Raw genomic sequence first — 25,952 nt, 5'->3', positions numbered from 1 at the left:
GGCTCCACCGGACGCGTTGCGTTGCGTCTCCGTCGCGTCAAAAAACGCACCGGTTCAATTTTAATGCACGCGTCGCGTCTCCGTCAACGCGGGCAGTGGAGCCACCCTTCATTGATTAAAAAGGGAACATTCCCTGACGGTGACGGAGACGCGACGCTGACGCGCCCGGTGGAGCCCGGCCGTAACGCCAGGGCTCCACCGGGCGCGTTGCGTCTCCGTCGCGTGCGTCAAAAAACGCACCGGTTCAATTTTAATGCACACGGCGCGTCTCCGTCAACGCAACGCGGGCAGTGGAGCCACCCTTCATTGATTAAAAAGGGAACATTCCCTGACGGAGACGCGACGCTGACGCGCCCGGTGGAGCCCTGGTGTTACATAGAAACATAGCTTTTTCAGAAAACTGTCATTTTCAAACAGACATTTTTAGAATCTGATCTCAGGTCAAAATGGGTTGATATGAAAAGCTCATATCCAGTCTGTAATATTCAATACTCGTGATGCAACTTGAATAAATACCTTTTGAGATAGAGATTAGCCAAAGAGCCAAAAGTACCACTGAAAATGAAAGTAAAGGATGTCTAGCTTATTGTATACAGACAAAACTGTCATCCTATTGCAGTATAGAGGGTACGCACATGCATAGAGTGAATGGCAAATCGAAATCGAGTGGCAAAGCGACAGGCAAAGTTGTCAAGGCCAGAAAGTAGTTTTTGCCACTCAGTAGGCATTCCTGCATAACTTCCGGGTTTGATGATGATGATGATGTCACACGCATACCCTCTATACAAACAGATTTTCATGCATACTGTAGAATAGATATGATACTTTGGGCCTATTTTGTGCGGCGTCTTATGCCGTATGCATTTTTGAGTGGTGTAAACCACTCCTACAACTGGCTTTGTTAGTCTGTCTGTCTGTCTGTCTGTCTGTCTGTCTGTGCAGAAAAAATGAGCATGGTTGCTACGGTCACCCAGTTCATCCGGGTGTGATTTCATTACGTCAGACATTACGTCAGACCACAGCTGATCAGTCTATATAAGACCTTACACCACTCAGTTCACACGGGTGTGATTTTATTACTTTGAAAGAAAAACTTTAGAAAAAAGCTTATTAGCTTAGGCTCTGTGTGTTGTAGAATAAGGACTACAATGACCCAAAAATGTGTTTGTGTGAGCAAACTGCAGCACCATCTAGAAGAATACAAATGTCCTTCCCTGTAGTCTCCTAGGCAACGCCAGGGATTTATTTAGTGGTCAGGAGGAGGATGTGTGCCTGAAAGTCACACAAAGCTTAGCAAGTTATCCGGGGCTCGTAACAGACATCATCAGGAGGACATGTAAGAAGAGCTGTCCCACTCCACTTGGCTCCTCAACAGAATGCAGTTCCCCGTGTCGGGAAGCGACACCGTCGCCGCGTCCTGTGGGGGTGAGTCCCATCGCACGGCAGACGACGTGTCTTGACCCGGCGGAGCTGTGCTCTCACAGACCGCCTCCTCCCAACCGAGTTCTGCCGTCCCACGGTTGCTGTCGCTAGGACAGATGTCCGAGTGTGAGAGACTCTCTGCCTCGTTCGCCAACTCCAAATCGAACAACGCAGGGCTTTCGCCAATTCCCAGTCCAAAGCTCTCCAGCATCTCCAGCACCGACGGCGCCGGCGGGTCACTCGGAAGACTCTCCTCGTCGATGAGACTCAGCGTGGGCAAGATGTGCACCAGTTCCGCCATCTCCATGGGTTCGATCACCTCGCTCATACTGGGTGGAATGTCGATATCCCCACTAGTGTAGGGCTCTGCTTCCACCAAAGCACCGTATCCCACGTCCGACTGGCCGACGACAGCGGGCTCTATCACCGACTGAATTAGAGCGCTTTCGCATCCTAATTCCGACTGGCCGATGGTGGTCAGGTCCACGGTTGATTGGGCGTTGATGTCAACGGGGTACCCCCCCTTAGCCACGCCCTCCATTAAAACCATAGCGGCCTCTTCCTGAACGACCAACAGGCCTTCCGCCGGAGTGGAGACCTCAACAATGACCACATCTACAGGGATGACGGTGACGATGACGGTCTCTGAAAGGGAAAGAGGTTGAAATGAAGTTAAGGTCTTCAGGTCTTGTGAGTGTGCGGCGAGGAGATAAATATTTACATCAGGATAATCATAATCCTCCTCAACATCCAGTGGTGTAAGGTAACTAAGTACATTTACTTGAGGTATTTGTAAAATGCCCCATTTATTTGTACTTTACTTGAGCATTTCCAATTTCCACTACTTTTTACTTCTACTCCACTGCATCTCAGAGGCAAATATTGTACTTTCACTCCACTACATTGATTTGAAAACTTGAGTTACTTTATACTGTAGATTTGGATTATTATTATTACAAAACACACATTAAAGCTGCTATAAGCAATAATATGTCAAAAGTTTAATGACTTTATTTTTTTTCGATTTGTCTGTCTACTTCCTGATTGGTTAGTCATTGCGACCGGGTTTTTTTTTCCGACCAATTACAAAGCTTCTACTAGGAACATCTTTGAATGCAGATTGCGGCCCCTAGATGTGTCACAGAGACTAATTGTTTTTGGGAGTCTGAATACCTTTTTTTTTTTTTTTTTTACATATTATTGCTTATAGCGGCTTTAACCACTTCAGCCCTATATACATTTCGTTCATTTGAAAATAGATTTGTATACAATTGAAAACTTTAAATGGGAAAGTCTGCATAATGAGTATTTTTACTTTTGATACTTGAAGTACATTTTGATGCCAACACTTTTGTACTTTTACTCAAGTATTTTTTTTATTCTGTACTGGAGCACTTCTATATTGCAGCATTGATACTTTGACTTAAGTAACATAACATTTGAGTACTTTTTTCCACCACTGTCAACAATCGTACCTGTGACCGTTCTCCGTGCTTGTAGCCGATGCGGCCAGGTCAGCCTGGCGGTCAGACTGCCCTCCTCTTCCTCCGTGTCGGGAGGTGGAGGAGGGTCTCCTCCCATCACCAGGCCCAGGGGCACCGCGCCCACCCACTGCCTGGAGCGAACGCACTGCAGACAGTCCATGATCCAGCGGGAATCTCGCCACACTGCGTTGAGACGCTACAGGAACAAGTTGAAATGGAATGGGATGGTTATGAATGAAGCACTGAGAAAACCGGTGCGCCTTTCTTTGTCCTTTTTTTCCAAACTTGACTACGGTAGCGGTGGTCCCAAAAACATACGGGAAACTTTGACAGAAAAAGACTCGCTCACCGTATAAAAAAGAACATTTCGGTCCTAAGGCCTCACTCAGACCTTTACTGCATGTTGTGTGTTGTGTAGTGTCATGGCCGTGTAGTGTCATGGCCGTGTAGTGTCATGGCCGCCCCAATGCATTTCCAATGGGAGTCACATGGTTTGACACAACATTTGTGTTGTATGAGGGGGAGGGGCGCAGTCGAAACACAGCCGAAAGCCATACAACAGCTTGTAGTCCAAAATGTGGACTACAAACCATGTGACTTCCATTGGAAATGCATTGGGGCGGCCATGACACTACACAACACACAACATTCAGTAAAGGTCTGAGTGAGGCCTAGGACCTTCGTCAGTGCTAGATGGCACTGACGAAGGTCTTAGGACCGAAACGTTTGCTTTTTAATTGCACTTTGAGCACAGAGCACTTTATGAGCATGATAAAATAAAAGGAAAAAATGTTTTCTTAAGTCTCGGTCTAAGGAGTTTTCCTTCTTTTTTTTATACGGTGAGCAAGTCTTTTTCTGTCAAAGTTTCCCTTATGGTTATGAGTGATGCATGTATGAACCGTTGAGAACAGCAAGGATCCAAACAGAATGTAGATTTCGATGTGGCCGTGAGTGTCCATGGGGTCTGCGGTATGGAGGGTATGCGTGTCACATCATCATCATCATACCCGGAAGTTATGTGGGAACGCCTACTGAGTGGCAAAAAAAACTACTCTCTGGCCTTGACAGCCCATGCATCCAAACAGAAAAGTCCTACTCCTATCTGATTGTATTAGGAGCTGCTGCTCTGACAAATCTCTTGTCTAATCACTAATCAGCACAACTGATTGAACTTTCTAATGTGATTAATCCATTCTCAAATCTTCTATTAACGGCAAGGTGTGCTGTCATGCTCATTTCCGCACGGCTGGATAGCCTATTTCAGGCTTGGTCAGAAGAACTACCTGTAGTAATATAAATATTTCATTCCACTTTTGTCTTTTTTCTTTTTTGAGCGCCCACCAGAGGGGGCTCAAGTACCACCAGTGGTACTAGTACCAGTGGTTTAGTAACCTCTGGTGTAAAGTAACTAAGTACATTTACTTAAGTACTGTACTTAAAGGGGCATTCCACTCATTTTCAACATTTTACTATGTCATTAATATACCTTAGAGCTGTTGTGTGGAAATAATAAAAAAGTCCCCCCCATTCTGTGTTTCCTAGAACTAGAGGTCTGAAAAAAATCATTAACATGGTGAAACACATCTTGATGATGTCATCAAGATGTGTTTCACCATGTTAATGATTTTTTCATTTTTCATACTTACAGTTCTAGGAAACACAGAATGGGGGGACTTTTTTTTATTATTTCCACACAACAGCTCTAAGGTATATTAATGACATAGTAAAATGTTGAATGGGTGGTTTTCCCCTTTAAGTACAATTTTGAGGTATCTGTACTTTACTTGACGTAAAGTACAGATACCTGCGACGTGTTGTGAGCTTGTAGATCGGCCATTTTCAGCAAGTGTAAAATCAGCCATTACGACGACATCAAGGCCCGCCAAAACACATTTTAGTCGACTAAATCAACTGTAAATTTAGTCGACCGAAATCTGACGATATTTAGTCGACACTAAACACTAAAACATTCCAGGTGACCAAAATGTGACTAAAACAAAATGAAAACCATTCAAGAGACTATGACCAAAACTAAAAAGTAAAAATCTAAATTTTCTGTCAAAATCAACACTGATATAAATGTCACCATTTACCTGTAACAGCTGCGTGATGTGGCCCAGGCGTTCCCGGGCCTCCAGGACCTCTTTAGTGTCCAGGGCCTCTCTGAGAGCCTGCCCAGCCAGATGGGTGTCCAGTTCCAGCCTCACCCAAGCCTGGCAATACTGGGACAGGAAGTCTCGCTCGTACGTCCAGAAGTGAACTGCAGGTCAACGGAAGAGACAAACAAATACTTTTAAAAAAATAGCTAAAGGTTTATTTTATTCATTTTATTTTTCTAAGCAAATTTGTTTATTTGCTTAACCCATTTAGGCCTGATGTCGAAATTTAAAAAATGTCAGTTTTCTGAAAAACCTTATGTTTCTATATCAGTGGTGCTCAATATTTCATGTCAAGGACCCCAAAAAGTATATGCAATATGTCTCCGCCACCCCATCTGAAAATATGTTGTTCCAGGGCCCTCCCCAGAAGCAAAGATTTGAGTTAAAATGTTCACTCTGTAATAATATATATTCAAAGATTTGAGGCACATTTTCACGGTTTTTCAAAAGTTCATAGTAGGTGCCGCGCTATGAGCTTGTAGATCTGCTATTTTTCAATAGCTAAAGTATAACAATGCTTTAAAACACCCAAAATGGGTTAAAGTTCCAAGGTCATGTAACAGTACTTGTTGGATTTTAGATTTGAGTTTACGTTTTAAGTTTACCCTAAAGGCATACTTAGAGCAGCGTATAGGCTGCTCTTCTGTCACTCGTGAGCCCCAGTTTTCAGAGCACTCATTATTTTAGAGATATACAGTAGCTGCTTTAGTTGGCCCACTTTTTACTGTGTCCTGCACCACTGTTCTAATTGTCCATCCTCGGGTACTTGGGAGTTGCTCTGCAAAAAGTAGCATATAGGCCTATGTGTGCAGTCTCAGTCTGCAAAGTCCTCTAGCGCTGATGCAACATAGATGCAAGATATACAACCTGAGACCTCTCCAATGATTACCAATGTGCACCAGGCGCGTATCGTGGATTAAATTATTGACTGGGCCAATTGGAATCGCGAGTGGGAAGGGGGGCGGGTGGGGTGGGGGCAGCGCAACTCCGGCATAGGTGTGAACGGTTTTGCCGAATTGCTGGAGACCATTTAAAACAAAGGCAGCTTGCTGTGGTTCGCTACTAACAGTAATTTGCATGCACAGCGGGTGAAGGGCTGCCAATGTTTGCTATCTCTTGTTGTTTTTCTTGTGTTTTCGCTCCCGTCTTTTCGAAGTTAGACAGGGCTAGCTCTAAACAGACTGGGCAACGGCCCGGGTGGCCCAATGGACCCTACACCGGTGCTGTGCACTGCAGCGTTGATTTCGTCGAACGGTGGTCCGTGGCTCATCAAAATGCCAAATAAATAATGGACCCTGATATGAAAAGGATTGAAAACCACTGATCTAAAACCATGTTGTGACCTAGAGATGTCCCGATACTAGAGAAAGAGTTGTGACTAGAGATGTCCTGATACTAGAGAAAGAGTTGTGACTAGAGATGTCCCGATACTAGAGAAAGAGTTGTGACTAGAGATGTCCCGATACTAGAGAAAGAGTTGTGACTAGAGATGTCCCGATACTAGAGAAAGAGTTGTGACTAGAGATGTCCCGATACTAGAGAAAGAGTTGTGACTAGAGATGTCCCGATACTAGAGAAAGAGTTGTGACTAGAGATGTCCCGATACTAGAGAAAGAGTTGTGACTAGAGATGTCCCGATACTAGAGAAAGAGTTGTGACTAGAGATGTCCCGATACTAGAGAAAGAGTTGTGACTAGAGATGTCCCGATACTAGAGAAAGAGTTGTGACTAGAGATGTCCCGATACTAGAGAAAGAGTTGTGACTAGAGATGTCCCGATACTAGAGAAAGAGTTGTGACTAGAGATGTCCCGATACTAGAGAAAGAGTTGTGACTAGAGATGTCCCGATACTAGAGAAAGAGTTGTGACTAGAGATGTCCTGATACTAGAGAGAGTTGTGACCTAGAGATGTCCTGATACTAGAGAAAGAGTTGTGACTAGAGATGTCCCGATACTAGAGAAAGAGTTGTGACTAGAGATGTCCCGATACTAGAGAAAGAGTTGTGACTAGAGATGTCCCGATACTAGAGAAAGAGTTGTGACTAGAGATGTCCCGATACTAGAGAAAGAGTTGTGACTAGAGATGTCCCGATACTAGAGAAAGAGTTGTGACTAGAGATGTCCCGATACTAGAGAAAGAGTTGTGACTAGAGATGTCCCGATACTAGAGAAAGAGTTGTGACTAGAGATGTCCCGATACTAGAGAAAGAGTTGTGACTAGAGATGTCCCGATACTAGAGAAAGAGTTGTGACTAGAGATGTCCCGATACTAGAGAAAGAGTTGTGACTAGAGATGTCCCGATACTAGAGAAAGAGTTGTGACTAGAGATGTCCTGATACTAGAGAGAGTTGTGACCTAGAGATGTCCCGATACTAGAGAAAGAGTTGTGACTAGAGATGTCCCGATACTAGAGAAAGAGTTGTGACTAGAGATGTCCCGATACTAGAGAAAGAGTTGTGACTAGAGATGTCCTGATACTAGAGAGAGTTGTGACCTAGAGATGTCCTGATACTAGAGAAAGAGTTGTGACTAGAGATGTCCCGATACTAGAGAAAGAGTTGTGACTAGAGATGTCCCGATACTAGAGAAAGAGTTGTGACTAGAGATGTCCCGATACTAGAGAAAGAGTTGTGACTAGAGATGTCCTGATACTAGAGAGAGTTGTGACCTAGAGATGTCCTGATACTAGAGAGAGTTGTGACCTAGAGATGTCCCGATACTAGAGAAAGAGTTGTGACTAGAGATGTCCTGATACTAGAGAAAGAGTTGTGACTAGAGATGTCCTGATACTAGAGAGAGTTGTGACTAGAGATGTCCTGATACTCGGAAAAGTATCGGTACCTTATTTGTCATAGCGGGTCATATCGGTATCAGCAAATATGCCAGTCTAACGACACAGGGGTAAGATGTTGACACTATGACGGGTAAATAAAATGTTGGGGCATGTGGAGTTTGCTTTGAAGTTTCCCAAACTGCAAGTGCACATTTGAGTGAGGAGTCTGCTATAAACACGAGCTATATAGCTAGATAGCTATAAACACAACACGAGTGTTCTTTGGAACACAGGAATCCATAATATAAAGCTCCTGTACTACGTACCCAGAGCCTTAGATATAGACAGAGTTACGCAAACTGCGTTCACTTCATGGGGCCAGTCCAATGGAGGCTCTCCTACATAGACTACGCATTGAGCGTGGGGACAACCAACTGGGCCAAGTCCTGGACCGGAAGTAGGCAGAAATACATTGGACCCAGGCAACAGCCCAGCTTTAATGATCCTAAATCCCTTTATTTTAGATTGTTTTGTAGTAATAGTACAACATAAACATTAAAGAGACTTTAGTTGTTACTGTACAATACTTTAAAACAGTTGTCATGTTGCACACATGCTTAAAATAGCTCTTGTTTGCGCCGCCCTCGTTGAAAACAATGTATTTCCAACTCCAGCTTGGCTCAGTTCAGGGCTGCATGAACAGCGCTCGAGCGCTCGGTCTCTGCCCCCTCAATATCGTAACTCTTCTATTAGATGGCTCTGTACGTACCCAGCTCAAAGACCTGCAGGGGCATGGTGAAACCAGGCTCCTTGGTCCCCACCAGAGGCCAGTAACTGGAGCTGAAGTCCTCGCTGGGAGGCAGCAGGAGCAGCATTGACACCTTGTCTCCAAACTGCAGGAGCTCCCGGGTGTACACCCCGTACTGATAGGCCTGCGACAGACAGACAGACAGACAGACATCACACTGCATTGTAATCGCGGAATAGATTAATGCAATATCTTGTGTTTCACAAACCCGTAATTATAGTGGCATCGTTTATGAACACATTTGCTTGCTGTCTGTGTGTAGCGTTTTGGATTTCTTTTTTTTTGTCGGAAGATAAATGAACCCTTTCTGTACGTGACCCCTTTTTGTGTTTTATTTTATACTTTAGCTATTGAAAAATAGCAGATCTACAAGCTTGTAGCGCGACACTCGGTGCCTCGCTACGAGCTTGTAGATCTGCTGTTTTTGAAAAATCCTGTAAATGTGGCGCAAATCTTTGAATATATATTCTTTCAGAGCGACCCCCAAAAATAATCACATTTGAACTGGGGACCCCCCACCCTAGAAGCACTTGGAATTGTAGGAGTTCAGTTGAGATATTACATTTAGTTTAATCAAATATTGTGGCCCCACAATCTACAGCCAATCTACAAGCTCACAACGCCTCGCAATGTGAGGTTGTAGATCGGCTATTTTTTTTTCTTATTTTATTTCGGCTACTTTTCTTATATTATTTCAGACAATTTGACCAATGTTTCACATAGTAGTATAGTTATAGTTTGTTGATTACTTTTGATGTAGTAATGGTTTTTGTCTTTTCTTTCTTTCTTTTTTTTTAGGTATTAAAAAGGTCTTGAAAGTCCTTTAATAAAATGGTCACTTCAATGTCATCTGGGGACCCCTCAAAAATACCCTGGGGGTCCTGACCCCTCAAAAATACCCTGGGGGTCCCGACCCACAGGTTGAGAACCACTGGTGTCCATACAGACAGTACATGTATTTGATGCATTACCATGTGTTGTTCTCACTTTTACTGTAAATCGCTCTGGATTAAGCGGTTAAATTCTAAATTGTAAATAGACCCTGCACCGTATTGCCAGATCACAGCCCATGTGGGGATGATCTTTACTCATTTCCAAGACGTCTTCACCAGATTAAATAATATAGCTTATTCTGGGCCAGATCTGGCCAGTTATGATTTGACTTAAGTTGATCTGGCCTCGATCAGACTCTCTCTGATTCATCCAGGGACATCCGTCTTAGTGGGTAAAAATGTATGTTGGTTGAGATCAGGTGATATTCTGGGCCAGATCTTGACTAGTCTTGGTTTCACTTGATCTGAGCCCCAATCGAGACGTCACTAATTCGTCGAGGTCCATAAATCTTTTGATGAATTGAACATGGTGGACCCTCTTGTAAACAAGTGTAATGCTTAATTGGGTCGTCCACTCACAGTTAACAGTCTTTGTAATGAGTTTGTGCTTGAAATGTACTGTAATTCTGCAAACTGTTAATAAATATTTCAATCAATCAATCAAAAACCGTGCTTGCTGGGTTAGGGTGAGAGATTTGAGGTGTAATGTGTTGTTTACCCTGTAGAGGGGGATGTTGAGCTTGGTCAGGAGCAGAGTGACTGCCGCTCTCAGGGCTCTGCCGAACTCTCCGAGACCGCTGCTCTCCATCAGGCTCTCGTCCTCGGCGCCACTCAGTAGGTTCTGAGCGCTGTCGCTGGCCGTGCTGAAGATGTGGCTCTGTAGCCACGTCCATTCTTCCCTGTGTGTATCACACAAGCATAGTGTTGTTGTTTTTGTAAATCAACACCGTTTAAAGCAGTGATTCCCAAAGTGCGGTCCGGGGACCCCCTGGGATCCTTGAGGGAGTTCCAGGGGGTCCCCAGCTAAATGATAGTCCATTTGTACACAGTTAAATTAACATTGATTTTACAATATAAATTGGGGTCCCAGAGATAGAAATGCCATTCAATGGGGGTCTGTAGCCTAATGCATGTCAAACTGGGAGTCCTTGAAATTAAACGGGCTGAGAATCTCTGCTTAATAATTAGCGTAAATTTGGGGGGTCCTTGACATGAAAAAGTTTGGGAACCGCTGGTTTTCGAGGCGTTATAGTTATACCTGGACACGTGCGGGTTATGGCGAACCCGCGTGTGGTTGAGCAGGTTGGGCAGCCTCTGCGGCACCAGCACCCTGATCTGTTCCACGGAGCTGCACAGCTTCAGGATGCCCACGTACAGACCTGGCTGGGCCCACTGGATGCTGTGTCTGTGGAAGGACAACTTCTCCTGGAGGGAGGAGAGGGAGAGAGCAGGCACGTGCAGAGAGTGTTAAGGCCTATTCATGGTCTGGATTTTCGGTGGTGAGGTGACCACCGCTCCGGTGGTGAGGTGACCACCGCTCCGGTGGTGAGGTGACCACCGCTCCGGTGGTGAGGTGACCACCCCTCCGGTGGTGAGGTGACCACCCCTCCGGTGGTGAGGTGACCACCCCTCCGGTGGTGAGGTGACCACCGCTCCGGTGGTGAGGTGACCACCGCTCCGGTGGTGAGGTGACCACCGCCCCGGTGGTGAGGTGACCACCGCTCCGGTGGTGAGGTGACCACCCCTCCGGTGGTGAGGTGACCACCGGAGCTGTAATAACGTGGAGCGGTGATGAGTAAAAACAGAGAGAAGGGCTGGGGGGCGGAGGCGGTGGTTTGCTCTTCACCGCGGCTCCGTGACGTCATGTTGTAGTTCGGTGGTCACCTCACCACGGAAAATATTAGACTATGAATAACGCTTTAGAGGGCCAGGGACTGAAATCCCGTAAGAGGGGGCACTTTCGGACAAAAGATAGCGAAAATAGCAGATCTACAAGCGTTGATCGCTTGTAGATCAGCTATTTTCGAGGCTCAACCCGGCCTGCACTCTTTATCTACTGGAGATACGGCGTGTATACGGCGTATCTCCGTTCGGGAGACTCAGGGGAAAAAAAGCAATTCTCCTGAACGCTGCCTTCCAGAGTATGGCATGGAAAGGGGAGGAGTGGCGTTTGCATTTCTTCCACCAATAGTAAATGCTGCATTCGTGGTCTGGAAAGGGCAGTTGTTTTACAGACGGGTAAAAGGGCAGGGGCTGAAGCCCCCCCTTTGATGTCTATCTGTGCACGTCCCTGATGGAGAGAGCGAGGTGGAGGTGTAGGAGGAGGGAGGGGTGGTGGACGGTGGTGGTTGTGAGGTTTGAGGAGAAATTGTTTCATTCATTATTTTTCTTCCACTGTGGTTTGTTTTGTTTTGTTTTGTCTTGTTTGGGCTGATTTGCTGATTGAATTCAGATTGTTTGTGGGATCATTTTGTGATGCACAGAGCGGAGCCGAGAAGTTCTATAAACGAGTACATTCGATACACGTGGTTGCTCAATACATTTCGGTAATCGTGTTCAGTTCAGTAAAAGTGCTCAGTTCTCTCTCTCTCTCTCTCTCTCTCTCTCTCTCTCTCTCTCTCCATAAAAACACACACACACACACTCAACAAACAAATCAACCTTGAGCTGGTCTGTGAGTGTGTCCATGGCTGTTGGCTCCGGCAGCAGAGGAGTTCTGCCCCGGTTCTTTTCCAGGCGTGTCAGGGGCACCCAGTGGAGTGGAGGGTCCGGAACGCTGCGGAAATGGATTGGAAAGGAAAACATGGACCCATTTTTTTTTAATGCAGAATTATATTTGTGTTTGTATTCCTTTTCTGGCCATACAGTATATGGAGTTATGTGATGGCATGAGTATATGGCAGGGGTCAGGCAACTTTTCTGACATGAAGTGGCTATTTCCGGCGAGGACGCTCATCATTGTGATGTCAGAACACCATTATGATGTCGGAACAGGCCAGCTTCATATATGGAGATCTAGGGGTGATCAGGTGTGATCAAATTGGCTAATTTGGGCCCTGTCCAGACTAGCCTGGGGCAGTGTGTCAAAGTTGAAGTCGGTGGGGCGAACGGTTCTCGAGTTCCGTGGATTACAGACGTACGTAGTCATACACACGTACAGAGCAGAGTGTTGTTTTTGGCAGCAAATTTTGATTTTAGTTTTAGTCATAGTCTTTTGACTAGTTTACATTTAGTTTTAGTCACATTTTAGTCACCTGGAATGTTTTAGTGTTAAGTCTAGTTTTAGTCGACTAAATGTCATAAGATTTTTAGTCGACTAGTTGATCTAGTCAACTAAAATGTATTTTGTCGGGCCTTGATGCTGACTGTGAGCTTGTAGATCGGCTATTTTCAGCATGCAACCAAGTGTAAAATGACTTATACTGGATCTCTTGTCCACTAGTCCCTCCCTAACATTTTAGTCTAGTTTTTATTTGTTGACGAAATTGTCAATATATTTAGTCATAATTTTAGTCATATAGCTTAGTTTTCATTTAGTTTCCATTTAGTTTTCCTCAGTGAAAAAAGGTAGTCGACGAAAACAACACTAGTACAGAGACGTGGTGCATTTATAGATATATATTTTTAACACTACTAACCTTGGAGGGTTTGGGAAGTCCTTGACAGTAACTAGCAAGACGTTGCCCTGCCTGTCCTTCAGGGGTTCATAGTAAACCTGGCCCAGATCCACAGTCCCCAGGGACGACTGGAGAGACACAACGTGGGGAGGAAGATGAATTGGAAGACATACATACTGTACGTACATGCAGCAAGAATCCAACAGAACAGAATGGAGGTAGAGAAGTGGTTGTTTTCAACCTTTTCCATATCAAGGTCCGTTATTTATCTCATTTAGACCTGAGCTCGATTCTACAAAATGTCTTCTAAATCAGGGGTTCTCAACCCGTGGGTCGCGACCCCTCGGGGGGTCGCCAAATTATTTTGGGGGGTCCCCAAAATATTTTCAAAAAAAAAAAGATTTAAAAAAAAAAAAAAAATCACGATTTTTCAAAAATAGCAGACCTACAAGTTCATAGCGCGCCACTTGGTGGCGCGCTATGAGCTTGTAGATCTGCTATTTTTCAATAGCTAAATTATAACAATGCTTAAAACATCAAAAGGGGTTCCCGCCCAAAATGCTTTAAGGTTATTGTAGCAGTCAATTTATATTGTTGAGAACCCCTGTTCTAAATCATGACAGTTTTCTGAAAAACCTCATGTTTCTATGTCAGTGATTCTCAAACATTTTCATGTTTCCAAATTTGCGCCACATTTTCACGATTTTTCTAAAAATAGCAGATCTACAAGCTCGTAGCGTGGCACCGAGCGCCGCGCTACGAGCTTGTAGATCTGCTATTTTTCGATAGCTAAAGTATAACATAATGCTTAAAACACCAAAAGGGGTTCCCGTTATAGAATGGGTTATTTGGCATTTGAGCCACGGAACCACCATTTGATGACATTTAGCCTCTCAGAACCAAAACTAAAGAATATTTTGTTGTCGTTGGATAAGATTCTGTCCACAATGTCGTGCTGTATTGATGTGGTAGGAGAGATAACAGACAAAACGTTGATCAAAATAACAATTATTTTACATTCTCTAATTGTGTAGACTTCTTGTAAATTAACTTTGTAATGCAGATGTAACTCTTGGGAGAGTTTAAAATTGAAACCAAATGGAACCCGTACGCTATTTACGCTCTCAGGAGTTAACCCATTCTGGACGGGAACACCTTTTGGTGTTTTAAACATTATGTTATAATTTAGCTATAGAAAAATAGCAGATCTACAAGCTCATAGCGCTACGAGCTTGTAGGTCTGCTATTTTTGAAAAGTCGTGAAAATGTGGCGCAAATATTTGAATATATATTCTATCAGAGTGAACGTTTTTAACTCAAATCTTTGCTTCTGGGGGGGGGGGGGGGGGTGAGGGTCCCTGGAACAACATATTTTCAGATGGGGGTCGGCGGCCAAATACATATAATTTTGGGGGTCCTTGACATGAAAGTGTTTGAGAACCACATACATAGAAACATATGGTTTTGTAGAATGGTCCTGGGGTCTAAATGGGTTTTAATGTCCTACCTGCAGCTGGGCGACAGCTCTCAGGATGTTGTGTCTGTTCTGAAGGAGGGACGAGGGGGAGGAGTGGGCGGAGGAGAGGGCCTGTTGGAGCCAGGGAACCTGCTGCCACGCACACGACAGCTACAGCAACATGGAGGTACATGGAGAGATGGTTAAAGAGGAGTGGGCGGAGGAGAGGGCCTGTTGGAGCCAGGGAACCTGCTGCCACGCACACGACAGCTACAGCAACATGGAGGTACATGGAGAGATGGTTAAAGAGGAGTGGGCGGAGGAGAGGGCCTGTTGGAGCCAGGGAACCTGCTGCCACGCACACGACAGCTACAGCAACATGGAGGTACATGGAGAGATGGTTAGAGCTACCAACATTTTACCGTTCGATAATACTCAATTTTTTACACTTTCAGTAAGAGTTGTACTCTGTACAAGAGAGAGTGAAGAGACAGGAAACTAGTTGGAAGGTGGCAGGACTTGTGCTGGGCCTCAATTTTCCGTATGAGGGTTGAGAGAGAGAGAGAGAGAGAGAGGGGGAGAGAGAAAGGGACAGAAAGAGATGCATTCATTTCAATTAGTAGTAGCCTACACTTTATTACTGATTCAAGGTTCAATGGTTCAAGGTAGAGATGTCCTGATACTGTATCGGTGTCTGAAAAGTATCGGTATCGGCCATTTTTTATCATATCGGTATCGCCGAATATGCCAGACTAACCACCGATCCGGTATAAGGGGTTGACACTATGGCAGGTAAATAGTTGCCCAAACTGCAAGTGCACATTTGAGTGAGGAGTCTGCTATAAACACAACAAAATTAAATTATTATTAGAAATATTATTCTCTGGGATCTGGAGTCTATTGCGCCTCTAGTGGCTCCAATGAAGTTCGAGCATCTTCGTATAATAAGACAATCTTTTGGTTTACCTTGGCAAACCACAGGAAGTCCTGAGTGATGGAGGTGGAGCAGCACTGGATCTCCACCAATGGGAGCTGGTCATCTGCTGTAACCAGGATGTTTTCCTTGTGGTAGAATATGGTCGCCAGGTACACTCCCCTATAAGCAATATACACACCAAAAAGATATCTGGTCATATCGGTATCGGCGAATATGCCAGTCTATTACCACCGATCTGACACAGGGGTAAGGGGTTGACAGACAGACCTTACCTCTGCAGCAGACGGACAAACTTAGTGGCGGACTGGAACAGCTGTTTGAGGCTTCGGGTCACAGACAGGCGCTTGGTGGGGCGAAAGGGCTTGGAGTTCTCTGCACAGGAGAGAAGAGGGAGAGGAGAGGAGGGGAAATTAGACAGGCACTTGGTGGGGCTAGAGGGCTTGGAGCTCTCTGTGCAGGTGAGAAGAGGGAGAGGAGAGGAGGGGAGATTAGACAGGCACTTGGTGGGGCTAGAGGGCTTGGAGCTCTCTGTGCAGGTGAGAAGAGGGAGAGGAGAGAAGGGGAGATTAGACAGGCACTTGGTGGGGCTAGAGGGCTTGGAGCTCTCTGCACAGGTGAGAGGAGGGAGAGGAGAGGAGGGGAGATTAGACAGGCACTTGGTGGGGCTAGAGGGCTTGGAGCTCTCTGCACAGGTGAGAAGAGGGAGAGGAGAGGAGGGGAGGGGAGATTAGACAGGCACTTGGTGGGGCTAGAGGGCTTGGAGCTCTCTGTGCAGGTGAGAAGAGGCAGAGGAGAGGAGGGGAGATTAGACAGGCACTTGGTGGGGCTAGAGGGCTTGGAGCTCTCTGCACAGGAGAGAAGAGGGACACAGACAGGGTCACAGACAGGCGCTTGGTGGGGCTAGAGGGCTTGGAGTTATCTGCACAGGACAGAAGAGGGACACAGACAGGGTCACAGACATGGTCACAGACAGGGACACAGACAGGGTCACAGACAGGCGCTTGGTGGGGCGAAAGGGCTTGGAGTTCTCTGCACAGGAGAGAAGAGGGACACAGACAGGGTCACAGACAGGCGCTTGGTGGGGCGAAAGGGCTTGGAGTTCTCTGCACAGGAGAGAAGAGGGACACAGACAGGGTCACAGACATGGTCACAGACAGGGTCACAGACAGGCGCTTGATGGGGCTAGAGGGCTTGGAGCTCTCTGCACAGGAGAGAAGAGGGACACAGACAGGGTCACAGACAGGCGCTTGGTGGGGCTAGAGGGCTTGGAGCTCTCTGCACAGGTGAGAAGAGGGAGAGGAGAGGAGAGGAGGGGAGATTAGACAGGCACTTGGTGGGGCTAGAGGGCTTGGAGCTCTCTGCGCAGGAGAGAGGAGGGAGAGGAGAGGAGGGGAGATTAGACAGGCACTTGGTGGGGCTAGAGGGCTTGGAGCTCTCTGCACAGGTGAGAAGAGGGAGAGGAGAGGAGAGGAGGGGAGATTAGACAGGCACTTGGTGGGGCTAGAGGGCTTGGAGCTCTCTGCACAGGAGAGAAGAGGGAGAGGAGAGGAGGGGAGATTAGACAGGCACTTGGTGGGGCTAGAGGGCTTGGAGCTCTCTGCGCAGGTGAGAAGAGGGAGAGGAGGGGAGGGGAGATTAGACAGGCACTTGGTGGGGCTAGAGGGCTTGGAGCTCTCTGCACAGGAGAGAAGAGGGACACAGACAGGGTCACAGACAGGCGCTTGGTGGGGCGAAAGGGCTTGGAGTTCTCTGCACAGGAGAGAAGAGGGACACAGACAGGGTCACAGACAGGGTCACAGACAGGGTCACAGACAGGCGCTTGGTGGGGCGAAAGGGCTTGGAGCTCTCTGCACAGGAGAGAAGAGGGACACAGACAGGGTCACAGACATGGACACAGACAGGGTCACAGACAGGCGCTTGGTGGGGCGAAAGGGCTTGGAGTTCTCTGCACAGGAGAGAAGAGGGACACAGACAGGGTCACAGACATGGACACAGACAGGGTCACAGACAGGCGCTTGGTGGGGCTAGAGGGCTTGGAGCTCTCTGCACAGGAGAGAAGAGGGACACAGACAGGGTCACAGACAGGCACTTGGTGGGGCTAGAGGGCTTGGAGCTCTCTGCACAGGAGAGAAGAGGGAGAGGAGAGGAGAGTAGAACAGTGGTTCCCAAACCTTTTTCCTGTCAAGGACCTCCAAATCAACACTAATTAGCCCGCGGACCCCCATTTGAAAAAAGAAATGAAGCGCTTAGTATATCCATCAGATCAAAACCACGGAGAGCGCCCTGGATTAGGAGAGACGAGGCATTCTTTCTGCAGCGGTAAACGGGAAGTAAACGGGACCTCATGAACGAAGAGCGAAGTGTACGGTGGCCTTAGAAGGACAAAATGCAGAATATTCTTCTCTCACCTGATATCATTGAAGATGCGCTAGGACGTGTACACACGTCATTGCAACCCGTCAGTTGGATTGCTTATGACGTGTGGACACGTCGGATGGACGGAACCTGTTAAATGCTGTTGACAATGAATGGCCAGTTTTGAGTATTTGTGTAAACCCCAAACATTGAAGACGAAGGTGAGGACGCAAATTGTGAGTGGCCGGACATGAGATGATGTATGATGATAAAAGCACCCCTCACTTCACACGGGTGTGATATTTTTGATATTACCAATGCAGTATCCTTGGTAATGAGGCACTCGTGTTTGCTCCAGGAGTTTCTGCATCAGGCCTTCCTGCTTCCTGATATGTGTCTTCACACCAATGCACTCCCTCCAGCCTGACGGAAAGGAAAGAGAGGAACATTTCAACAACAAAACACGTAAGATAAATTATATAATACCACAGGCCGTTTCGAGGAAGCAATCTGATTGGTTGAAACAGCCTTCTAGCCGTGGTTCAAACGAGCACCACTCCACACCTAATCAAAACAAAGAATTCAGCTGCTCTGTTTTCCCAGAGCGCAGCAAACTCGGTGGCTAGGCTAGCTAGTTTCTTAGGACATTTGTGGTCGTAGTGACTACATCTGTCATAAAAAAAAGATGTTTTTTCAGCGATTTTCTTATTTTTAAGGGTAACTGTTGTATAATTGCAATATTACACGAGACGGTGTGGTTTAACGTGATTATTGCCACGACAGTGATGCCGTCAGGAACGAGACGAAGTCGAGTTCCGCAAGCATCACTGAAGTGGCAATAATCACGTTAAACCACACCCTCGACTTAAGTATACCCTGCTAAAACTTTGTTGGTCTTAACCCATTTTGACCTGGGGACGATTCTACAAATGCCTTCTAAATCCTGACAGTTTTCTGAAAAACCCTATGTTTCTATATTAGTGGTTCTCAAATTATTTCATGTCAAGGACCCCCAGAAATGTTATGAAATCGGCCGCCGGCCCCCATCTGAAAATATGTCCAGGGGACCCCCACAGAAGCAAAGATTTGAGTTAAAAACGCTCTGAAAGAATATATATTCAAAGATTTGTGTCACATTTTGCCACGCTATACAAGCTTGTAGATCTGCTATTTTTCAATAGCTAAAGTATAACATAATGCTTAAAACACCAAATGGGGTTCCCGCCCCCAAAATGGGTTAATTCAGGGGTTCTCAACCCGTGGGTCGCGACCCCTCGGAGGGTCGCCAAATTATTTTAGGGGGTCCCCAAATTATTAAAAAAAAATGAGCTATGAGCTTGTAGATCTGCTATTTTTCAATAGCTAAATTATAACAATGCTTAAAACACCAAAAGGGGTTCCCGCCCAAAATGGTTTAAGGTTATTGTAGCAGTCAATTTATATTGGTGGTCGGGAGGGGGCGGGGCGGGGGTCCCGAGACATTGCCAAAGCATTTCCGGGGGTCCCCGGCCAAAAACGTTGAGAACCCCTGGGTTAATTGATCAAGTCCAGAGTGAGCAAGCTGGGTCCACACGGGTCCATGGTGATTAGTAGACAGGAGCAGCTGCCTGAGAAGAGCAACTTTGAATCCTCATTCAAGCCACGCTGTCTCAGGCTCATTCTCCACAGTCTGTCTTCATCGTGTTAGTCAACTATGGTAATAATGCAGCAGCAGCAGCTGTCCCATAATCTATAGTCACATTTTGATGTGCGACGCGGTAATATATTTGATATACGTTTCCGTTTTGCATTCATGTTAGCACATAAATCTCATTATTTTATTGTCTTTGTTGCTTCTTTATTTGATAGTAGTTAGTTAGTTAGTTAGTAGTTAGCATTTCCTTTAAATGAATCCCTTTTATTCAGTACTTCATGGGTGGATTCCACTTATGGGTGGATATAACTTAAGGTCAAGGACCCCCTAGAAAATATATGCCAGGGACCCCCCATAAGAGAAGATGTTTACAGCTCTAGCAGTGACCCTCAACCATTTTATTTTCAAGGACCCCCAGTTTGACATGCATTAGGCTTACGTACCCCTATTTAAAGGCATTTATATCTCTGGGCCACCAATTTGTATTGTAAAATCAATGTTAATTTAACTCTGAGAGTGTACAAATGGAACCAAATGGACCCGTCCATGTGTACACTCTCAGAGTTACAGTCCCATAAGGGTCCATTTGGTTCCTTGCTATCATTACGCTGGGGACCCCCTGCAACTCCCTCGAGTACCCCTGGGGGTCCCCGGACCCCACTTTGGGAAGCACTGACTTAAGATGTCGGGAAAGGCAATTGCATTAACCCATTTTGGGCGGGAACTCCTTGGTGTTTTAAAGCATTATGTTATACTTTAGCTATTGAAAAATAGCAGATCTACAAGCTTGTAGGTCTGCTATTTTAGAAAAATAGTGTAAATGTGGTGCAAATCTTTGAATATATATTTTTTCAGAGCATTTTTAGCTCAAATCTTTGCTTCTGGGGGGTCCCTGGAACAACATATTTTCAGATGGTTGTCCTCGGCCAAATACAGATAATTCTGGGGGTCTTTAACATGAAAAAGGTTGAGCACCACTGACATAGAAACATAGGTTTTTCAGAAAACTGTAGATAGTGAGAAAGAATGGAGTTTCTATGGGATTTGATCAAAAGGCTGCACGTTCACAATACTTACTGGAGGGGGCAGCACTGGCTGGAGTAGAGCTCTGGGACGAGCCCCATCCTTTCACATTGTAGGCACTCACTCTCACATAGTAATGGACTCCCTTTATTTGGGCAAGCAACAGAGTGACACATTATTATTATTATCATCATGTACATTAACCTTATGAGAAAGAAGCCCACTCCAGGGCAAATAAATCGCACGCACGCACGCACGCACACACGCACACACCACTCAAAGTCATTACTAATTAATCTGGTTAAATGAAGCATTCCAGATAGAGCTATAAGTGTTTGCCTACAGGAAGTTATGGCTCAGAACAGGAGATGATGGGGGGGGGGGGGGAAGGGATGAGTATAATTGTGCGTGCGTGCGTGCGTGCGTGCGTGCGTGCGTGCGTGCGTGCGTGCGTGCGTGCGTGCGTGCGTCACCATGGTGAGTCCTGTGATGCTGTACGTGGGGGTCTTGGTGTCTGTGACCTGGATGGAGCCTAACCCTAACCCTAACCCTTACCATGGTGAGTCCTGTGATGCTGTACGTGGGAGTCTTGGTGTCTGTGACCTGGATGGAGCCTAACCCTAACCCTAACCCTTACCATGGTGAGTCCTGTGATGCTGTACGTGGGGGTCTTGGTGTCTGTGACCTGGATGGAGCCTAACCCTAACCCTAACCCTTACCATGGTGAGTCCTGTGATGCTGTACGTGGGGGTCTTGGTGTCTGTGACCTGGATGGAGCCTAACCCTAACCCTAACCCTTACCATGGTGAGTCCTGTGATGCTGTACGTGGGAGTCTTGGTGTCTGTAACCTGGATGGAGCCTAACCCTAACCCTAACCCTAACCCTTACCATGGTGAGTCCTGTGATGCTGTACGTGGGAGTCTTGGTGTCTGTGACCTGGATGGAGCCTAACCCTAACCCTAACCCTCACCATGGTGAGTCCTGTGATGCTGTACGTGGGAGTCTTGGTGTCTGTGACCTGGATGGAGCCTAACCCTAACCCTAACCCTAACCCTTACCATGGTGAGTCCTGTGATGCTGTACGTGGGAGTCTTGGTGTCTGTGACCTGGATGGAGCCTAACCCTAACCCTAACCCTTACCCTTACCATGGTGAGTCCTGTGATGCTGTACGTGGGGGTCTTGGTGTCTGTGACCTGGATGGAGCCTAACCCTAACCCTAACCCTAACCCTTACCATGGTGAGTCCTGTGATGCTGTACGTGGGAGTCTTGGTGTCTGTGACCTGGATGGAGCCTAACCCTAACCCTAACCCTTACCATGGTGAGTCCTGTGATGCTGTACGTGGGGGTCTTGGTGTCTGTGACCTGGATGGAGCCTAACCCTAACCCTAACCCTTACCATGGTGAGTCCTGTGATGCTGTACGTGGGGGTCTTGGTGTCTGTGACCTGGATGGAGCCTAACCCTAACCCTAACCCTAACCCTTACCATGGTGAGTCCTGTGATGCTGTACGTGGGAGTCTTGGTGTCTGTAACCTGGATGGAGCCTAACCCTAACCCTAACCCTAACCCTTACCATGGTGAGTCCTGTGATGCTGTACGTGGGAGTCTTGGTGTCTGTAACCTGGATGGAGCCTAACCCTAACCCTAACCCTAACCCTTACCATGGTGAGTCCTGTGATGCTGTACGTGGGAGTCTTGGTGTCTGTGACCTGGATGGAGCCTAACCCTAACCCTAACCCTTACCATGGTGAGTCCTGTGATGCTGTACGTGGGAGTCTTGGTGTCTGTGACCTGGATGGAGCCTAACCCTAACCCTAACCCTTACCATGGTGAGTCCTGTGATGCTGTACGTGGGAGTCTTGGTGTCTGTAACCTGGATGGAGCCTAACCCTAACCCTAACCCTAACCCTTACCATGGTGAGTCCTGTGATGCTGTACGTGGGAGTCTTGGTGTCTGTAACCTGGATGGAGCCTAACCCTAACCCTAACCCTTACCCTTACCATGGTGAGTCCTGTGATGCTGTACGTGGGAGTCTTGGTGTCTGTGACCTGGATGGAGCCTAACCCTAACCCTAACCCTTACCATGGTGAGTCCTGTGATGCTGTACGTGGGAGTCTTGGTGTCTGTAACCTGGATGGAGCCTAACCCTAACCCTAACCCTAACCCTTACCATGGTGAGTCCTGTGATGCTGTACGTGGGGGTCTTGGTGTCTGTAACCTGGATGGAGCCTAACCCTAACCCTAACCCTTACCATGGTGAGTCCTGTGATGCTGTACGTGGGGGTCTTGGTGTCTGTGACCTGGATGGAGCCGAGGACACGCTTGAAGCTGGCCGAGATGCTCCATTCCACTGCAGAAGAACACGAGAACAATTAGCCCTTCACTAAATCCCACCCCAAAAAGCCAATCCAAATAGTTTAGCAACGGTTGCTATGCAGGTCAAGCTTTCTTCGCTGCTAATGTGCCTATTGGACAAGGATGGGTTGGGGAGGGACTTAGTGAAGGGCTAATTCCACTGACAGATTACCTGGCCTGGCTTTACTCCAAACCCCCCGCAGAGAGAAGAAGAAGAAGCAGCAGGGGATGGAGAGGTGTCCCCCCGCAGAGAGAAGAAGAAGAAGCAGCAGGGGATGGAGAGGTGCCCCCCCGCAGAGAGAAGAAGCAGCAGCAGCAGGGGATGGAGAGGTGTCCCCCCACAGAGAGAAGAAGAAGAAGCAGCAGCAGGGGATGGAGAGGTGTCCCCCCACAGAGAGAAGAAGAAGCAGCAGCAGGGGATGGAGAGGTGTCCCCCCACAGAGAGAAGAAGAAGAAGCAGCAGCAGGGGATGGAGAGGTGTCCCCCCACAGAGAGAAGAAGAAGCAGCAGCAGGGGATGGAGAGGTGTCCCCCCACAGAGAGAAGAAGAAGAAGCAGCAGCAGGGGATGGAGAGGTGTCCCCCCACAGAGAGAAGAAGAAGCAGCAGCAGGGGATGGAGAGGTGTCCCCCCACAGAGAGAAGAAGAAGCAGCAGCAGGGGATGGAGAGGTGTCCCCCCACAGAGAGAAGAAGAAGCAGCAGCAGGGGATGGAGAGGTGTCCCCCCACAGAGAGAAGAAGAAGAAGCAGCAGCAGGGATGGAGATGTGTTTGAGGATGGAGAGGTGGTTTTGTTTACGCTCTCGGGTAATACTCAGTGTGCCCATTTAGACCTGAGGCCGATTCTACAAAATGTCTTCTAAATCTTGACCGTTTTCAGAAAAAAAACCTACCACCTCAAACTATTTCATGTCAAGGACCCCTGGTATTATCTGTATTTGGCCGCAGACCCCCATCTGAAAATACGTTGTTCCAGCGCCACATTTTCACGATTCTTCCAAAAAATAGCAGACCTACAAGCTACAATCTCATAGCGCGGCACTCAGGTGCAGCACTATGAGCTTGTAGATCTGCTATTTTTCAATAGCTAAAGCATAACATAATTGCTTAAAACACCAAAAGGGGTTCCCGCCCAGAATGCAAAAACAGGGGCTCGCAACTCACTTTAAGATGCTCCAAACTTTATTTAGCGACAGGCAGGCAAAAAGTATAGACGGAAATTGACCCCTCAAAAATCGACCCCCTAGTATAATCATACCTCATGTTTTAGGGGGGCAAATAATCACGGCACTCCATCTTTATATGCATAACAGTACAACGTACCTCTGTAGCGGGGTGATTAACCCCACGCCGCCACTCTCTGACTCTCTGATCACTACAAACAAGGAAGCGGTGCTGGTCACCACGATGGACACATGACTGGGAGGTCCGGGAAGATCTGAGCATCAAAAGGAGACAAGATACGTACACTTAATGATGACAATGTATGACAATAATGTGGCCATATTGAAATAAATCTTTCTGAATGTTCAGCCCCTTTGGGCTCACGAAGACATTGTACATTTTCCTCTGGAAGGAAAGTTCCCCATGAGAGCTGAGTAGAAATCAACTTTCCCAGCCCCTTAGCCCTCGATCTAATCACCACTGCTTTTGAGAATTTGAGGCTGCCTTTGTCTAGTTCTGCTCTTAATGAGTCTAGCCAGTGGCTTCTCCAAAACGTTCTCTCCGAGACCACGGCTCGTTAAAACGTTAGCTTACTCTCGGCCCCCGTGGGGGGAATAGCAACGGAACAGGCCTGTGACGTAGCCTGGTGGTCCCAAACCACTGTTTAAAAAGAATGTTTTTCTGACCCCTATACAGCTGAACCGTGACCCCTGACCTGTTCTGTGGAAGTTCTCCCTCATCCTGCAGTACAGCTGCTGCCGGAGGGTCCACAGGCGGAGCTGTCTCTGGGCGTCGGCCTGCGCGTGTGGCCCCGCCCCTGCCTTCTGCTGTAACTCCTCCCTTCTTCTCGTCCACCCGTTTGCCTGCCAGCTCCACCAGAGTGTCCAGCTTCAGTGCCCAATCTGTGGCTCGGCATACTATAACGTAGAGAGAGAGAGAGAGAGAGAGAGGAGAGAGAGAGAGAGAGAGAGAGAGAGAGAGAGAGAGAGAGAGGAGAGAGAGAGAGAGAGGAGAGAGAGAGAGAGAGGAGAGAGAGAGAGAGAGAGAGAGAGAGAGAGAGAGAGAGAGAGAGAGAGAGAGAGAGAGAGAGAGAGAGAGAGAGAGAGAGGGAGAGAGAGAGGGAGAGAGGGAGGGAGGGAGAGAGAGAGGGAGAGAGAGAGAGAGAGGGAGGGAGAGAGAGAGAGAGAGAGAGAGAGAGAGAGGGGAGAGAGAGAGAGAGAGAGTAGAGAGAGAGGGAGGGAGAGAGAGAGGGAGGGAGGGAGGGAGGGAGGGAGGGAGGGAGGGAGGAGAGGAGAGAGGGAGGAGAGAGAAGAGAGAGAGAGAGAGAGAGAGAGAGAGAGAGGGAGGGAGGGAGGGAGAGAGGGAGAGAGGGAGAGAGGGAGGTGAGGTGAGATGAAAGAGAACAGGGGTCAGGGACGTGCACACATAGTCGACATCAAATGGGGCTCCAGCCCCTGCCCTTTTACCCGTCTGTAAAACAACCTGCCCTCCTTCCAGACCACGAATGAAGCATTTTACTACATGGTGAAAGAAATGCAAATGCCCCTCCTCTCCTTTCCATGCCAGGCATACCGGAAGGCAAGCATTCAGGAGAATTGTTTCCTCTCCTGAACTTGAACGCAGCATTTTGCATTGAACTAATTTGTTTCTAAATCCATGTCGTATACACCGCATCTCCAGTAGATAAAGAGTGCAGGGTTGCGCCCCCGAAAAATAGCTGATCTACAAGCTCTCAACGCGTCGCGCTGCGACGCAGCATCTATAGTCAAACGTTAAGATTTATCGACAATGCCATCCCCCATCCATCGCTTTCTTACTCTCGGGGCACACTCTCAAGGTACATCTGTATTCATAACAAACTAAACAAAGTCTATAAGTTGACACGTCACATTGTGATAATAATGCATCGCAATGTGACGCATTGTGAGCTTG

At 47.1% G+C, this 25,952-nt stretch overlaps 1 protein-coding gene across 1 annotated transcript in view; it reads right to left on the bottom strand.

The window, feature by feature from the left end:
• Window positions 1-441: 441 nt before the first annotated feature.
• LOC306935988 (ankyrin repeat and fibronectin type-III domain-containing protein 1) overlaps window positions 442-25,952 on the bottom strand; it is a gene marked incomplete at its 5' end in the record, with an annotated part of 27,731 nt that continues 2,220 nt past the window's right edge. The window contains 18 exon segments of the mRNA XM_079519387.1: window positions 442-2,067; window positions 2,898-3,102; window positions 5,000-5,166; window positions 8,609-8,771; window positions 10,199-10,379; window positions 10,739-10,905; window positions 12,142-12,256; window positions 13,119-13,225; window positions 14,605-14,724; window positions 15,520-15,649; window positions 15,763-15,862; window positions 18,161-18,268; window positions 20,556-20,646; window positions 22,757-22,854; window positions 24,180-24,189; window positions 24,191-24,294; window positions 24,736-24,865; window positions 24,867-24,937. Of these exon segments, the coding sequence (XP_079375513.1) occupies window positions 1,325-2,067; window positions 2,898-3,102; window positions 5,000-5,166; window positions 8,609-8,771; window positions 10,199-10,379; window positions 10,739-10,905; window positions 12,142-12,256; window positions 13,119-13,225; window positions 14,605-14,724; window positions 15,520-15,649; window positions 15,763-15,862; window positions 18,161-18,268; window positions 20,556-20,646; window positions 22,757-22,854; window positions 24,180-24,189; window positions 24,191-24,294; window positions 24,736-24,865; window positions 24,867-24,937 (2,810 nt within the window). The 3' untranslated portion in view covers window positions 442-1,324.

This window comes from Electrona antarctica (genome assembly GCF_951216825.1).
Source record: "Electrona antarctica genome assembly, chromosome: 14".
In the NCBI taxonomy this organism is placed as follows: domain Eukaryota; kingdom Metazoa; phylum Chordata; class Actinopteri; order Myctophiformes; family Myctophidae; genus Electrona; species Electrona antarctica.
Note: the sequence above shows the minus strand (reverse complement) of the source record. Positions and strands in the feature narration are given on the sequence as shown.